At 36.1% G+C, this 17240-nt stretch overlaps 1 protein-coding gene across 1 annotated transcript in view; it reads left to right on the plus strand.

Annotated features, from left to right (window-relative positions):
• The window catches only part of HDX (highly divergent homeobox), a 179782-nt gene that overhangs the window by 81719 nt on the left and 80823 nt on the right, over positions 1-17240 (plus strand). Inside the window, exon 3 of the mRNA XM_055563295.1 lies at positions 4457-4603. Coding sequence (XP_055419270.1) covers positions 4457-4603 — 147 coding nt within the window. The remainder of the gene's footprint in view (positions 1-4456; positions 4604-17240) is intronic.

Below are 17240 nucleotides of genomic sequence, written 5' to 3' on the forward strand. Positions count from 1 at the left end.
GACAATAATGTAAGCTAGCTTGCAGTGGAGAATTTGGTACAATGGAAAAATATGGGAATATTTATGCTGGCTGTTATGATGAATTATTTGAATCTACCTAGAACAATGCTCCCATTAATTTTGCTCTCTGGTTTTGAAATTTTCAACCCCACAACTATTGTACAAACAATAAAGGAGTTGTTCAGTTGCTTAATTTCATCTGACTCTTTGTGACCTACACAGAAGGCAGCACACCAGGCTTCCCTGTCCTTTACTTTTTCCCTGAGTTTTCTCAAATTCATGTCTATTGTGTCGATGATGCCACCCAACCATCTCATTTTCTGTCGTCCCCTTCTCCTCCTGCCCTCAATCTTTCCCAGCATCAGAGTCTTTTCCAGTGAGTCAGCACTTTGCATCAGGTGGTGAAAGTATTGGGGCTTTAGCCTCAGCATCAGTCCTTCCAATGAATATTCAGGACTGATTTCCTTTAAGACTGGATTGACTGGTTGGATCTCCTTGCAGTCCAAGGGACTCTCAAGAGTCTTCTCCAGTACCACAGTTCAAAAGTATGAATTCTTCAGTACTCATCCTTCTTTATTGTCTAACCCTCACATGACTATATGGACCTTTGTCGGAAAAGTGATGTCTTTGCTTTTTAATATGCTATCTAGGTTGGTCATAGCTATTCTTCCAAGGAGAAAGTGTCTGTTAATTTCATGGCTTCAGTCACCATATTCAGTGATTTGAGAACCCAAGAAAATAAAATCTGTCACTGTTTCCATTGTTTCCCCATTTATTGCCATGAAATGGTGGGACCAGATGCCCTGATCTGAGTTTTTTTGAATGTTGAGTTTTAAGCCAGCTTATTCACTCTCTTTTTTTCACCTTCATCAAGAGGCTCCTTAGTTACTTTTCACTTTCATGCATTGGAGAAGTAAATGGCAACCCACTCCAGTGTTCTTGCCTGGGGAATCCCAAGGACGGGGGAGCCTGGTGGGCTTCCATCTCTGGGGTTGCACAGAGTCGGACACGACTGAAGTGACTTAGCAGCAGCAGCATTCCTCTCTTTTTTTCACCTTCATCAAGAGGCTCCTTAGTTACTCTTCATTTTCTATCATTAGGGTGCTGTCATCTTATATCTGAGGTTATTGATATATCTCTCAGCAATCTTGATTCCAGCTTGTGCTTCATCCAGCCCAGCATTTCACATGATGTACTCTGCATAGAAGTTAAGTAAGCAGTGTGACAATGTACAGCCTTGATGTACTCCTTTCCCAATTTGGAACCAGTCTGTTGTTCCAGGTCCAGTTGTAACTTTTGCTTCTTGACCTGCATAAAGCTTTCTCAGGAGGCAGGTAAGGTGGTCTGGTATTCCCATCTCTTTCAGAACTTTCCACAGTTTATTGTGATCCACAGAGTGAAAGGCTTTGGCATAGTCAATGAAACAGATGTTTTCTGTAATTCCCTTGAAACTTACCCTCCCATTTTCTATGAACCAATGGATGTTGGCAATTTGATCTCTGAGTCTTGTTTTTTGTGCCCTCCAAGAGTCTCTATTTCCCCCAGTCCTGTGGAACTTCTGTAATCAAATCCCGCTCACCTCCAAAGTCAGATTCCCTGAGGATTCTCAGTCGATTTGCCAGATCCCATGGTTGAGAAGTCTGTTGTGGAGCCTAAAACTTTTGCAACAGTGCAAGAACTTCTTTTGTATTATTGTTCTCCAGTTTGTGGATCACCCACCCAGAGGCTCTGTTGTGGGGTTAATGGTGACCTCCTTCAAGAGAACTTATACCTCATACTATGGCTCCCAGGACTGCTGTTACCAGTGCCCCTGTCCCTGCAGCAGGCCACTGCTGACCCATGCCTCCATAGGAGGACTTCAAACACTCACAGACAGATCTGATTCTCTCTTGTGGGGGATCACTGCTCCTTTCCCTGGGTCCTAGTGCCCACAGGGTTTTGTTTATGCCCTCCAAGAGTCTCTGGCAAGTATGAAGTTTGATTTTAAACATGACTGTGCCCCTCCAAGAGTGTTGTGGCTGCTTCTCCTTTGTCCTTGGATGTGGGGTATTTTTTTTTTTTTTTTGGTGGGTCCCAACAGCTTCCTGTCAATGGTTGTTCAGCAGCTAGTTGTGATTTTGGTGTTCTTGCAGGAGAAGATGAGCACCGTCCTACTCTGCCATCTTGCCAAACTCTGATATAGGAAAGGCACATAAAATTTTTATGTTATAAATAACTTGATCATTATTTTACTTGATTTTAAAAAAAAACTTGGATGACATACTTTGATTCTTTTATTGTAAACATGTAATTTAGTACTAGTACTTGTAATAGATGTTACTAATCAGGGTTTGTTTGTTTGTTTTTAACTATAGCGGGGAGAAGAGATCTAGCCGATATTGAAATTCATTAACACACAAAGAAAAGCAGTATTATATGTCTTACTGAGAGACATATGTTAACCATACAGTTTTTTTTTTTTCCTTTTTTTTTTTTTTAATTTTATTTTATTTTTAAACTTTACATAACTGTATTAGATTTGCCAAATATCAAAATGAATCCGCCACAGGTTTACATATGTTCCCCATCCTGAACCCTCCTCCCTCCTCCCTCCCCATTCCATCCCTCTGGGTCGTCCCAGTGCACCAGCCCCAAGCATCCAGTATCGTGCATCGAACCTGGACTGGCAACTCATTTCATACATGATATTTTACATGTTTCAATGCCATTCAGTTTAACTTCATTTTCTTGATAGTAAACTGAGAATTCATATATTGCTTTTTCATCCTGATAGCTAAATTTTGTTTTCAAAAATTGTAGCTTTAAAACAAATTTGCACCTGTTGTTTATTATTATATCAGTATTAGCTATGATAATGGGTTTCCCTGGTGGCTTAGACGGTAAAGCGTGCCCGGAATGTGGGAGACCTGGGTTCAATCCCTGGGTGGGAAAGATACCCTGGAGAAGGAAATGGCAACCCACTGCAGTACTTTTGCCTGGAAAATCCCATGGACAGAGAGTCCATGCAGTCGCAGACAGTTGGACACGACTAAGCAACTTCACTTTCATTAGCTATGATAACTCTTTTTAAGTATGGTTTACATGTTTTATATACTACCTTTCATTGTTACCTGAAATGAATTTAGAAGAGAGTTCCATTTTATGTATTTATTTTTTTTTTATTTTTTAACATTACAATATTGTATTGGTTTTGCCATATATCAACATGAATCCGCCACAGGTATACACGTGTTCCCCATCCTGAACCCTCCTCCCTCCTCCTTCCCCGTACCATCCCTCTGGGTCGTCCCAGTGTACAGCCTCATTTTAAATTTCAGTTAAGGAAGAAACGTTCAAAACTATTTATGTCTAGGAAGGCTTTGAAGTCTAACCTCTGTGCGGGACCAGATCATTTATTCTTAGGCAGAAGGCAGCAACAGAACCTTATACCTCATGCCATGATTTGCCACTTTAATTCTCTACTCCTTCACTCTCACAGGCTTTCTCCGACTTTCTCATCACTCTCACTCTTTCATCACAAACATACATATACTCATACAAGATTTTACAGGATATATATTTTTAATTAAAGTTAATTTATAGATTTTTTAACCACCCCTTGAAATAATTGGAGACATCATAGGGATAAAACTACTAGAAAAAATCAGATATATATGTCTATTTCTAACTACCATGATATCTCTGTGCTCTGTTGAAAGAAAGTCCTTTGTCCTTTCTTTTCATGTCTTCTTATTCACAAATAAAAGTCATTATTCTATCATGCTTCTAACTTATTTCTTGGGGATGCCCCTAGGATTCATTGAATTAAAACAATATATAAAGTCCATAGTTACTTGGTTTTTAAAAAGCTAAGAATTAAAAAGACAGGCTTATTCTGAAACTTTCTGAAGACATAAATGTGATTGTTCTTTTTTTTATGATATTAAAAGAACATTATCTTCTTGCATTTTTCTTATTTAATATTTTAATTAATTATAACTAATTGGAGCTTATCTATAGTAAATCTAGATCAATTTATCAGAAGACAACACTGTGACATGTGATTTTTAATATATGCAGTGTGAGTATGAATATATGCATTATAGAGAAAAGTTTGAGAGAATATAATTATAATTAACAAATGTAATTTCCAGGATGGTTAGTGATTTAAATTATCTTCTTTTAAAAATGCATTTGTATCTTCTACAATTACCTGTATTATTTGTGTGATTACAACCATTTAAAATCAGCATTGCTTAATTTCTATCAGTTAACTTTTTTTACCTATTTTATTCTAGCACATGTTCATCGCATAGAAATAAATACCATGAAAATGTCCACTTCAGAATGGGGAAACACAGAATAAGAATTATGAAATCAATTTATGCATTGAAAGTAACCTAGCACATCTTGCTCTGATGATGCCCTTTAATATTTGATTATTGATTATTCTAATTTTTAAAAATGTTCTTTACAGCTACAAGATCGCACTCAGTTCAGTGACCAAGACTTAGCCACTCTTAAGAAGTACTGGGACAATGGCATGACCAGCCTTGGCTCTGTTTGTCGAGAAAAAATTGAAGCAGTTGCAACTGAATTAAGTGTTGACTGTGAAATAGTTCGGGTAAGGGATTTTCAATAATTTTCATGTTGTAGTTGATGAGTGTCATAAATGAAAGCCTTAAAAATTTCATCATTTGTGTTTCTCTAATAATTTGTAATGTTGAACATCTTTTCATGTGCTTTTTTGGCTACATGTATGTCTTCATTGGAGAAATAGCTACATAGAACATCTGTCCATTTTTTGATTGGGTCTTTTTTTTTTTTTGGATATTGAGATGCGTGAGAGGTTTGTACATTTTGGAGATGAATCCTTTGTCAGGTGCTTTGTTTGAAAATATTTTCTCCCATTCTGAGGATTGTCTTTTCATGTTGTTTATAGTTTCCTTTGTTGTGCAAAAACATTTAAGTTTAATTAGGTGCCATTTGTTTATTTTGGTTTTTATTTTCATTACTCTAGGAGGTAGACTGAAAAAGAGCTTGCTGTGATTTATGTCAGGATGTTCTGCTTATGTTTTCTTCCAAGAGTTTTAGAGTATCCATCCTTAAATTTAGGTCTTTAATCCATTGAATTTATTTTTTTGTGTGGTTTCTGACTCTTTGCAACCCCATACAGTCCATGGAATTCTCCAGGCCTTTCCCTTCTACAGGAGATCTTCCCAATCCAGGGATCAAACCTAGGTCTCCCACATAGCAGGCAGATTCTTTACCAGCTGAGTCACCAGGGAAGCCCATATGGTATTATTTCCGTTCAGTTCAGTTCTGTTGCTTGGTCGTGTCCGACTCTTTGCATCCCCATGGACTGCAGCACGTCAGGCCTCCCTGTCCATCACCAACTCTTGGAGTTTCCTCAAACTCATGTCCATTGAGTTGGTGATGCCATCCAACCATCTTATCCTCTGTCATCCACTTCTCTTCCCGCCTTCAATCTTTCCCAGCATGAGGGTCTTTTCCAGTGAGTCAGTTCTTCGCATCAGGTGGCCAAAGTATTGGAGGTTCAGCTTTAGCATCAGACTTTCCAATGAATATTCAGGATTGATTTCCTTTAGGATGGTTTGATCTCCTTGCAGTCCAAGGGACTCTTAAGAGTCTTCTCCAACACCGCAGTTCAAAAACATCAATTCTTTGGTGCTCAGCTTTCTTTATAGTCCAAGTCTTACATCAGTGTTCTAATTTCATTCCTTGACATGCAGCTGCCCAGTTTTCCCAGCACCACTTATTGAAAAGACTATGTTTCCTCCACTGTATATTCTTGCCTCCTTTCTCATAGATTAGGTGACCATAGGTGTGTGGGTTTATCTCTGGACTTTCTATCCTGTTCCATTGATTTTGTACTATTTTGTACTGTTTTTGTACTATTACCATACTGATTTGATTATTGTAGCTTTGTAGTGTAGTTTGAAGCCAGGCAGCCTGATTCTTTCAGCTCCGTTTTTCTTTTTCAAGATTACTTTGGCTATTTGGGTTCTTTTGTGTTTCTATACAAATTCTAAAATGTTTTGTTCTAGTTCTTTGAAAAATGCCTCACACCAATTACAATGGCCATCATCAAAAAATCTACATACAAAAGCTGCAAAGGTTATGGTTCCCAATCCAGGGATCCTACACTGTTGGTGGGAATGCAAATTAGTACCACCATTATGGAGAAGAGTATGGAAGTTCCTTAAAAACTAAATATAGAACTACCATATGACCCAGAGACCCTGCTCCTGGACGTATATGTGAGGAGGACTATAATTCAAAAAGATACATGCACTGCAATGTTCTTTGAATCACTGTTTACAATAACCAAGACATGGAAGCAACCTAAAGTGTCCATTGGCAGAGAAATGGATAAAGAAGATGTAGTACATACATACAACGAAATATCATTCAGTCATAAAAAGAGAATGAAATAATGTTATTTGCAGCAACATGGATGGACCTAGAGATTATCATACCAAAGATAAATATTATATGATATTACTTATATGTGGAATCTAATAAAAATAATACAAATGAACTTATATACAAAATAGAAACAGACTCACAGATTTTGAAATCAAACTTATGGTTGCCAAGGGAAAATGGAGAGGAAGTTATAAATTAGGAAATTGGAATTAGCATATACACACTGCTATATATAAAATAGATAACTAACAAGGACCTACTGTATAGCACAGGGAACCTTACTCAATATTCTATAATAACCTATATGGGAAAAGAATCTGAAAAAGAATTGATATACATAAAATTTATTCAATTTACTGTACATTTTAAACTATCAGAACATTATAAATCAACTATACTCCAATAAAAATTAATTGCAAATTGTATGAGGTGCTTTAAACAATGCTACCAATAAAGTGAAAAAACCACAGAATGGGAGGAAATATGTGTAGATCATATATCTGATAAGGAATCATATCCAAAATATGTAAAGAACTCTTACATCTCAATAATAAAAAGGCAAATAATGCAATTAAAATGGGCAATGGATTAGAACAGACATTTATCCAAAGATTTACAAATGACCAATAAATACATAAAAACATGCTCAACATCAGTTGTCATTATGGAAATCAAAACCACAATGAGATAGATACCTCTTAACACCCACTATGATGGCTATAATAATAATAAAAAAAAAACAAATAATAACAAGTATATACCAGGATGTGGAGAAATTTGAACCATTATACACCTCTGGTGAAAATGTAAAATGTCTTAGCCACTTTGGAAAATGGTCCTCAAAACTGTTTACACAGAGATATATGACAGAAATTCCATTCTTAGGTAATACTCAGAAGAAATGAAAACTATGTCCACTCAAAAACTTTTACATGGAGATGCAGAATCTCTGGCTATGGAAGGCCAACTATGGGACTTGACTATCCATGGATTTTCATATCCCTGATGGTCCTGGAACCAATCCCCCTATGGTTACTGTCTGACTGTAGATTTACATAACCAAGGTGTTCCAGACATACTTAAAATGTTTCCAATAAGTGCATCAAGTAAAAAAATTAAAAGGTATTTTTTTTAGTGTTTAATCTACATTGACAACATTGATTAATCTGTTTCAAGAAAAAACGATTTAAATTTGAAGCAAAAGTAGTTTATCAGTTTCAATATTACATCTGTTCAAGTTAAATAAAACTACTAATTCTTATGTCAATTCATAAGTTTTACATTGTGTTCTGTTTGGAGCTGGATGATAGAGCTTGTGCTGTCCTGCTCCATCCCACCTAGGATGTGAATCTTCCCTTTCTCTGGTGTATTCATGCTGTATATTCTACCCACACATTAATCACTTAGTAGTCCTCTTGGTTATCAGATTAACTGTCATGGTATCATGGTGCTTGTGTTCAAGTAACCCTTATTTTACTTAATAATTGCTCCAAAGCTTAAGAATAATGATGCTGGCAATTCAGATTTTCTCCTACTGCACCTAATTTATAAATTAAACTTCATCACAGGTGTGTGTATAGAAAAAACATAGTATATATAGAGTTAAATACTATCCCTGGTTTCAGACACTCACTCAGAGAGTGGGACACTACTGTGCATTTCACATACTATATAATGAATGATAGATTGAAAATTATAGTGATCAGTCATGGAAACTGTAGCTTACATTCCATTTGAAAGATATTAATATTTGTGTAAGATTTAGGTAATGACAGTACTGTGCTGGTAAGTATTTAACAACATTTTTTTAAGGAAAATAACTCTGATTTGTATCATTTGTTGATTTCTATGATATAAAGATTCCTGCCATGGCTGATTCCATGGCTCATTTAATGCAGATTTCAGAAGAGATGCTAACAGATGGCTCTTGTGAGCAAGTAAACGTAGTCTTCAGCTCACACAGAAGGATCATTGCAGAAAATCAAGAGGTAACTACTATTAAAGAAGAAAAAACAAAATACAGAACTCTTCCAGAGGAGAAAATATTTCCTCATACATATATACATGAATAAAGAGGGAGAAATATAGGGGAAAATCAGAGCATATTTCTAAAACTAAATAATATTCTCAAAATAAATACTGTCATGACCAGACCTTTGCTTTTTATTTTTTTAGGGTTCAGATGAGAAGTCAAACTAAATCCTGTATTTACTGAGCATGCTGCTGCTGTTTAATCATTAAGTTGTGTCCGACTCTTTGAGATTTCATAGACGGAGAATGCTATGTGTTATACATACGAACTGGGAAATAGAAATACAGTTCAGTTCAGTTCAGTTCAGTCACTCAGTCATGTCCGACTCTGCAACCCCATGAATCGCAGCACGCCAGGCCTCCCTGTCCATCACCAACTCCCGGAGTTCACCCAGACTCACATCCATCGAGTCAGTGATGCCATCCAACCATCTCATACTCTGTCATCCCCTTCTCCTCCTGCCACCAGTCCCTCCCAACATCAGGGTCTTCTCAAATGAGTCAGCTCTTCTCATCAGGTGGCCAAAGTATTGGAGTTTCAGCTTCAACATCAGTCCTTCCAATGAATATTCAGGATTGATTTCCTTTAGGATGGACTGGTTGGATCTCCTTGCAGTCCAAGGGACTCTCAAGAGTCTTCTCCAACACAGACACATCCTATTTCTAAGGAGCCTGAAGTCTAGCAAAAGAGACAACAAAAGAATATAGGTACCTGAAGAGGAATTGGAGTGAGACCATGGTATGTGGTGCCTAAGCGAATGCCACAATTATGGAAATACAGAGAATGTGTTTTTGTTGTCATTGTTGTTTTTAATCAAAATTATATACACACATAGTTCAAGGAGTTAAGTTCTGTAGAACTTGCTACAAAACCAACATGCTTTACTTCTCCCCTCCTACCATTTTGTGGCAGCCAGAATCAATTATTTCCACCCTTTAGATGATTCCTTTGGTATTTACCTCTATCTGTGAATAATTCTATGTTAATTAGAATTAGGTTTTGCTGTGAATAGCAAAAAGACTCAAAATAAATAGACATTTATTTTAAAACTATTATTAAAATAATATTTTAAACAATATATTTCAAGTCCATGTACAAATCTAGAGCTGGCATGGCAGTTCTGCCCTGTGAAGTCCTCAGAGATTCTGATGCCTTTCATCTTCCATTCTGCCATCCCTATGATGTAGCTCTTGTCCTCAGGGTCCAAAATCATGACATTTATGGTCCAGGTAGCATGACAGAGATGAGGAGAAAGAAGGGACAAAAGTGTGTACCAGCTATCTTTTAAAAGGGATTCCCAGAAACTGCTACAAGACATGTTCACTTAAATCCCATTGGCTAAAGATGAGTCACATGGTCATATCTGCTGCTGCTGCTGCTGCTGCTAAGTCACTTCAGTCGTGTCCGACTCTGTGTGACCCCATAGATGGCAGCCCCCCAAGCTCAGCCGTCCCTGGGATTCTCCAGGCAAGAACACTGGAGTGGGTTGCTATTTCCTTCTCCAATGCATGAAAGTGAAAAGTGAAAGTGAAGTCGCTCAGTCATATCTAACTGCAAGGAAAACAGCAAATGTAGTTATATTATGGAGATCCATGTGCCCAGCTAAACTTTCTATTATATTGGATGAGGGATAAGTATATTGGAGAACACCTAGCAGTTTCTTCTGTTTATATCACTGCTTCTTGATTTTTTCAGTGTTAGGCATTGCTGATTGATATTTTACTATGAAATGCAAGATATTCTAACTCTTTCAAGATCTCGTCATTGATCCTTTTCACCTAAATCCATATTTCTTCACTTCTTACTCTCACAGTATAATTATTTCATAATTTTGGTTAGTTTGATATTCAGTGTTAACATTATTATGACTATGTAAATGCTTTACCATTTATCTTATGTAGTATAATATATTTTTTGTCCTTTTCTGAATAGTATTATTTTGTTTCCTTGAAATCTAATATTTACTTATTTTTTGGTTTTTGTATATTTGCTTGCTTAATTTTCTAGGTACTGACTACTAATTTATCCTGATACCCTTTCCCACTTGTACATGTCTCCTTTCAGTATATTCATACACATTTGGTAGTGCAACAATTTTATCATCTTAAAAAAATTTTCCTGGAATCTTCTGATATGCTCCAACTTGAATTGATTACTCTGCACCTGGAAGACAACGGTTACCCTGAGATTTCCATTTTCAATCTGTTCACTGTTTTGTTATACTTTCAATAAGATATCTTCAAATTTATCTTCCAAATTTCCACTGAGTTTTCTTTTTATTTTTGTTCTTATTCAATCTGTCACTGATACTAATAAACTCCATAAACCATGACAGCACCTTTCAGATTCCTTGGATTGTCAGACTAGTTCCTTGAGACCCCATACTCCAGGAGAGGAGACACAGAGACAGAATATTACTGAAAACATACTCTCCTGAAATGAAGGATAACCACAGGATTCCTAGCTAGGATTTTATTTGATATAAAATAGTTTTAGGCATAATTGATGTTAAAAATGGCCAAAGCCATTGACTGTGCAGAAACCTTTATCCCTATAGAAAACTCTAACATACAGGAAAAGGAAGAAGTATTACAATTTTCTTCTTGTCTGTGGCTAGTTAAAACTTATATCAAGAGGGAGGGGACATATGTACAGCTATGGCTGATTCATGTTGATGTTTGACAGAAAATTACAAAATTCTGTAAAGCAATTATCCTTCAATTAAAAAATAAATTAATTAAAAAAACTTCTATTATAGGAAAGACAGTGAACTGCTTACTATCCTTTTATTTTTAGGGATTTTTAAAAATGCAGCATGCTAATGGAAGAAAGAAACTTTGAAAAGATGATGTGTTTTAAGAGATCTCTTTTTTTATTATTAGGTAGATAAACTGCAGACAAGAAAATGTTTGCTAGATAAATATATTCCTGAGATATTGGGAGAAACTATGTAGATGTTTTTAAGTCTAATAGACCTTCAAATTATTTATCACCAAAATAAACTTTGCCTCAGGATGTCTAGTCAACCATTACTTGTGGAATAATGTGGAAATTTTGGATTCATGTTTTCTTGTAATAGCTTATAATTCTAAAAATTCTTGGAAGCAAACTTGGCGTACTTTCCTTTTAACTTCAATGAATGTTACTATGTGTATATATTTCTTTAATTTGGAATGTTTCCCAGGTTAGTGTCGATTATTTACTGACTTACTCACTCACCAAAGGTAAACCAAACACTTATTATATTCTCAAACTCTTCTAGATGCCATGGGAAAAACACAGCTCCCCTTAGGAATTTGTAAATTAACATGATCAAATTTTTAATGTCTCTGTGCTTCAGTTCACAGTAAATGGACATGATATAATTAGGGGTTGTTTTGAGATAGTAATAATATATGTGGATAATAAGTGTAAAGCACCATATGTCTTTCATAAATTTAGTTCCCTGCCCTCTCTCTCTGAAATTTAGTTTAATGCCTTGCCTTTCTGTCTATGTTAGGGTTATAGTGGACAGATGTCAAAACGAACTCTTGTGTGTCAAGTATTTGCATTAACAGTACGTTTCAATGTTTTAAATGCATTTTGAAAGGCAAGTAAATTTCATGGAAAATAGATGTATGTTTTTAAATTTTTGATTATATTTATTTTCCAAAGATTATGACTAGATTTGACGTCTTTAAATAGAAGACTGCTTTTCACTTATACTGTTTTTACCTTTTTTTTTCATTAAATATATGACCCTCTGCCACTAATGTATATATAAAACAAATTGCCAATGGTTGACTATATACCATATATAGTATACCACATACCATGGACGTTGAATTAAAGCTGGTGGGCATCTTGAGATTCAATTTCATGCTCTTATTTTATATAAGAAAAGTGTGGTTAGATAGGGGTATGTCTTGTTGACGGACACACAGCCAATTGGTTTATTAGATGCCAGATTTCCTTATTACCAATCCAACATTACCATTTCACTAGCGTATGTTTTACCATAAGAATTACTTTGCATACTTCTTAAAAATGCTGATCACCCCATCCCAGATCATGCTTGCAGGGAAGGGTCCTAGGATCTGAATGTTTCCTTTCCCCTAATAATTCTTATGACATATGACTTTGGAAAGGATTTCACTTTACTACACTCTGTGGCAAAATATTCTAGTTGATTCTTTCCCTCCATAATACTTGGTCAAATTTTGTGATTTGTATTTTTCTTGTCTATTTATTTATTGTCTATACATCTACCAAATTGTACATCTAAGTCCAACAATGGGCATATATGAGGCCTACTTGTTTACTACTGTATCTCTGGCTCTAACACAGTGTTTATACATCCTTGATGTTCAATAATCTTTGTGGAATGAAAGAATGAATTTTTTATACAATTTTAAGGGTTATACTTCATTGACAGTTATTACAAAACATTGGCTATATTCCTCATGTACAATACATCCTTATAGTCTATTTTACACCCAATAATTTGTACTTCCCACTGCCCCATCTCTATATTGCCCTTACCCTCCCCTCCACTGGTACTCACTAGTTTGTTCTTTATATATGTGAGACTGCTTCTTTTATGTAATATTCACTAATTTGTTGTATTCTTAGGTTCCACATAAGTGATATCATGCATATTTGTCGTTCTTGGTCTGACTTACTCCACTTAACATAAAGCCCTACAAATCCATGTTGCTACAAATGGAAAGATCTTTGTTCTTTTTATATGGCTGAGTAGTAGTCTACTGTGTGTGTTTGTGTACACATGCCACAACTTTTTTATCCATTCATCTGCTGATGGACACAGGTTGCTTCCATATCTTGGCAATTGTAAAGAATGCTGCTATGAACATTGGAGTGCATGTACTTTATTTTTTATTTTATTTTTTAACTTTAAAATATTGTATTCAGAGGGTTCAGGATGGGGAACACATGTATACCTGTGGCGGATTCATTTTGATATTTGGCAAAACTAATACAATTATGTAAAGTTTAAAAAGTAAAATAAAATAAAAAAAATTTTCAGGTTAAACAGCAAAAAAAAATAAAATAAAATATTGTATTCATTTTGCTATTTATCAACATGAATCCGCCACAGGTATACACGTGTTCCCCATCCTGAACCCTTCTCCCTCCTCCCTCCCCGTACCATCCCTCTGGGTAGTCCCAGTGCACCAGCCCCAAGCATCCAGTGTCGTGCATCGAACCTGGAATGGCAACTCGTTTCATATGATATTATATATGTTTCAATGTCATTCTCCCAAATCATCCCACCCTGTCCCTCTCCCACAGAGTCCAAAAGACTGTTCTATACATCAGTGTCTCTTTTGCTGTATCATATACAGGGTTATCAGAGAAGGCAATGGCACCCCACTCCAGTACTCTTGCCTGGAAAATCCCATGGACAGAGGAGCCTGGTGGGCTACAGTCCATGGGGTCATGAAGAGTCAGATATGACTGAGTGACTTAACTCTCACTTTTCACTTTCATGCATTGGAAGGGAAATGGCAACCCACTCCAGTGTTCTGGCCTGAAGAATCTCAGGGACTGCGGAGCCTGGTGGGCTGCTGTCTATAGGGTTGCACAGAGTCAGACATGACTGAAGCAACTTAGCAGTAGCATACAGGGTTATTGTTACCATCTTTATAAATTCCATATATATGTGTTAGTTTTTCTTTCTGGCTTACTTCACTGTGTATAATAGGCTCCAGTTTCATCCACCTCATTAGAACTGATTCAAATGTATTCTTTTTAATGGCTGAATAATACTCCATTGTGTATATGTACCACTGCTTTCTTATCCATTCATCTGCTGATGGACATCTAGGTTGCTTCCATGTCCTGGCTATTATAAACAGTGCTGTGATGAACATTGGGGTACACGTGTCTCTCAATTCTGGTTTCCTCGGTGTGTATGCCCAGCAGTGGGATTGCTGGGTCATAAGGCAGTTCTATTTCCAGTTTTTTAAGGAATCTTCACCCTGTTCTCCATAGTGGCTGTACTAGTTTGCATTCCCACCAACAGTGTAAGAGGGTTCCCTTTTCTCCACACCCTCTCCAGCGTTTACTGCTTGTAGACTTTTGGATCACAGCCAATCTGACTGGCGTGAAATGATACCTCATTGTGGTCTGGATTTGCATTTTTCTGATAATGAGTGATGTTGAGCATCTTTTCATGTGTTTGTTAGCCATCTGTATGTCTTCTTTGGAGAAATGTCTACTTAGTTCTTTGGCCCATTTTTTGATTGGGTCATTTTTTTTTTTCTGGAATTGAGCTGTAGGAGTTGCTTGTATATTTTTGAGATTAGTTGTTTGTCAGTTGCCTCATTTGCTATTATTTTCTCCCATTCTGAAGGCTGTCTTTTCACCTTGCTTATAGTTTCCTTTGTTGTGCAGAAGCTTTTAATTTTAATTAGGTCCCATTTGTTTATTTTTGCTTTTATTTCCAATATTCTGGGAGGTGGGTCATAGAGGATCCTGCTGTGATGTATGTCAGAGAGTGCTTTGCCTATGTTCTCCTCTAGGAGTTTTATAGTTTCTGGTCTTACGTTGAGATCTTTAATCCATTTTGAGTTTATTTTTGTGTATGGTGTTAGAAAGTGTTCTAGTTTCATTCTTTTACAAATGGTTAACCAGTTTTCCCAGCACCACTTGTTAAAGAGACTGTATTTTCTCCATTGTATATTCTTGCTTCCTCTATCAAAGTTAAGGGGTCCATAGGTGCGTGGATTTATCTCTGGGCTTTCTATTTTGTTCCATTGATCTATATTTCTATCTTTGTGCCAGTGCCATACTGTCTTGATGACTGTGGCTTTGTAGTAGAGCCTGAAGTCAGGTAGGTTGATTCTTCCAGTTCCATTCTTCTTTCTCAGGATTGCTTTGGCTATTCGAGGTTTTTTGTATGTTTTTAATTTAATTTTATTTTTTTGATATGTATCCAGAGATGAATTGTTGGGTCAAATATAGGGTTTCCGTGGAAAAATGCATATTTAACAGAAAGGTATGCCCTCTCTGCATAGTACACAGAAAACAGTATATAATGAAATGCATTTAAACTAACAGCATTTTGGAATATTATTTTTCTATTTTTAATAGAAATGTACTTAGAAGCTTATAGGGCCTGAGAGTTCTCATTTTTAATAGTCATTATATTTGTCCTGTTAATACAGGGGAAGTTCTGAATGAAAAGATATAGTTATTATATAAACTTATGAGCAACTGTGGAGGGGTAAATATTATCCAGGAGACTATAGATTTGGAAACCAGTTATATCAATTTATAGATTCTTCAGATAAGGAATTTGAGGCCTAGAATGATAAAATAACTTAACCTTGAGTCACATAAAATGGTTGAAAAACTCTATATTTCAAAACCCTATGAAACAAAGAAATAAATACTCAAATTCCTCGATGTCCTAGTGGTTAGAATTTGGTGATTTCGTTGATATGGCCCAGGTTCAATCTCTGCTTGGGGAACTGAGATCCTGCAAGGCACATGGCATGCCCCTCCCCCAAAAGGAATAAATCTTCTTTACATAATTGATAGTTGAAATGCAGAAAAGACTATTTCAGATAAGGTGGTTCCAGAGTGAAAAAAATGGAACCAAGTCTTAGATTAATAGGACAATAGATACAGTCTAAGGAAGAACATTTTGGAAAAAAAAATGGACTGGGAAAATCTTGCAAAGTAGTATGCTTCATATTCCTGAAATTTTCATGCAAAGACTAGCCATTCACCTACATTGCTAAAGAAGGAACTTTTACATTAAATGGAAAGTTAGACTAGTTGGCTTTTAAGATTACTTCTATCTTCTACGATTCATTGAAAGTGTAATAAAACCATTAACATTATATTTGTACACCAAATTATTTTCTCAGTGCCTTCCAGTTTTAAGAAATATCCAGAAAGGAACTATTTGAGTCCTAGTATGTAATAAATTCTCATATAATCCTGGTGTTCACATGAAATATTATTTTACCTTTATCTCTATGCATTCCATAATTACTCATTTCTCCCAAGATGGTTGAAAAAAAAAGTTGAAAACAAATCAAAACTGGTTTCTGTTTTCTTTTCCTCTTTTCCCAAATCTTCATGACCTAAAGGAAACAAAAAATATCCTAAGAAAATTGTATTGGTCTTCTGCCCACATCATCATTTTTCCAAGCATCTATGGCTAAGATTATTGTGAAAAAGAAGCTTCTGCATTTAAAATTTGATAAGCATCAGTATTCAAAGAGAGAAAATAGAGAAAATACATGACAGTTTAATGGAGCTTTAGTAAGAAGTTGAAATTCTTTACTTTTCCTGAAGTCCAATAGCTTATTCTCATTGAGATCACGTGAAGGAAAATTGAAACAGAAATATACTCTTTATTTTTTTTTTAATTTTATTTTATTTTTAAACTTTACATAACTGTATTAGTTTTGCCAAATATCAAAATGAATCCACCACAGGTATACATGTGTTCCCCATCCTGAATCCTCCTCCCTCCTCCCTCCCCATTCCATCCCTCTGAGTCGTCCCAGTGCACCAGCCCCAAGCATCCAGTATCGTGCATCGAACCTGGACTGGCAACTCGTTTCATACATGATATTTTACATGTTTCAATGCCATTCTCCCAAATCTTCCCACCCTCTCCCTCTCTCACAGAGTCCATAAGACTGTTCTATACATCAGTGTCTCTTTTGCTGTCTCGTACACAGGGTTATTGTTACCATCTTTCTAAATTCCATATATATGCGTTAGTATACTGTATTGGTGTTTTTCTTTCTGGCTTACT

This window comes from Bubalus kerabau, chromosome X (genome assembly GCF_029407905.1).
Source record: "Bubalus kerabau isolate K-KA32 ecotype Philippines breed swamp buffalo chromosome X, PCC_UOA_SB_1v2, whole genome shotgun sequence".
Lineage (NCBI taxonomy): Eukaryota > Metazoa > Chordata > Mammalia > Artiodactyla > Bovidae > Bubalus > Bubalus kerabau.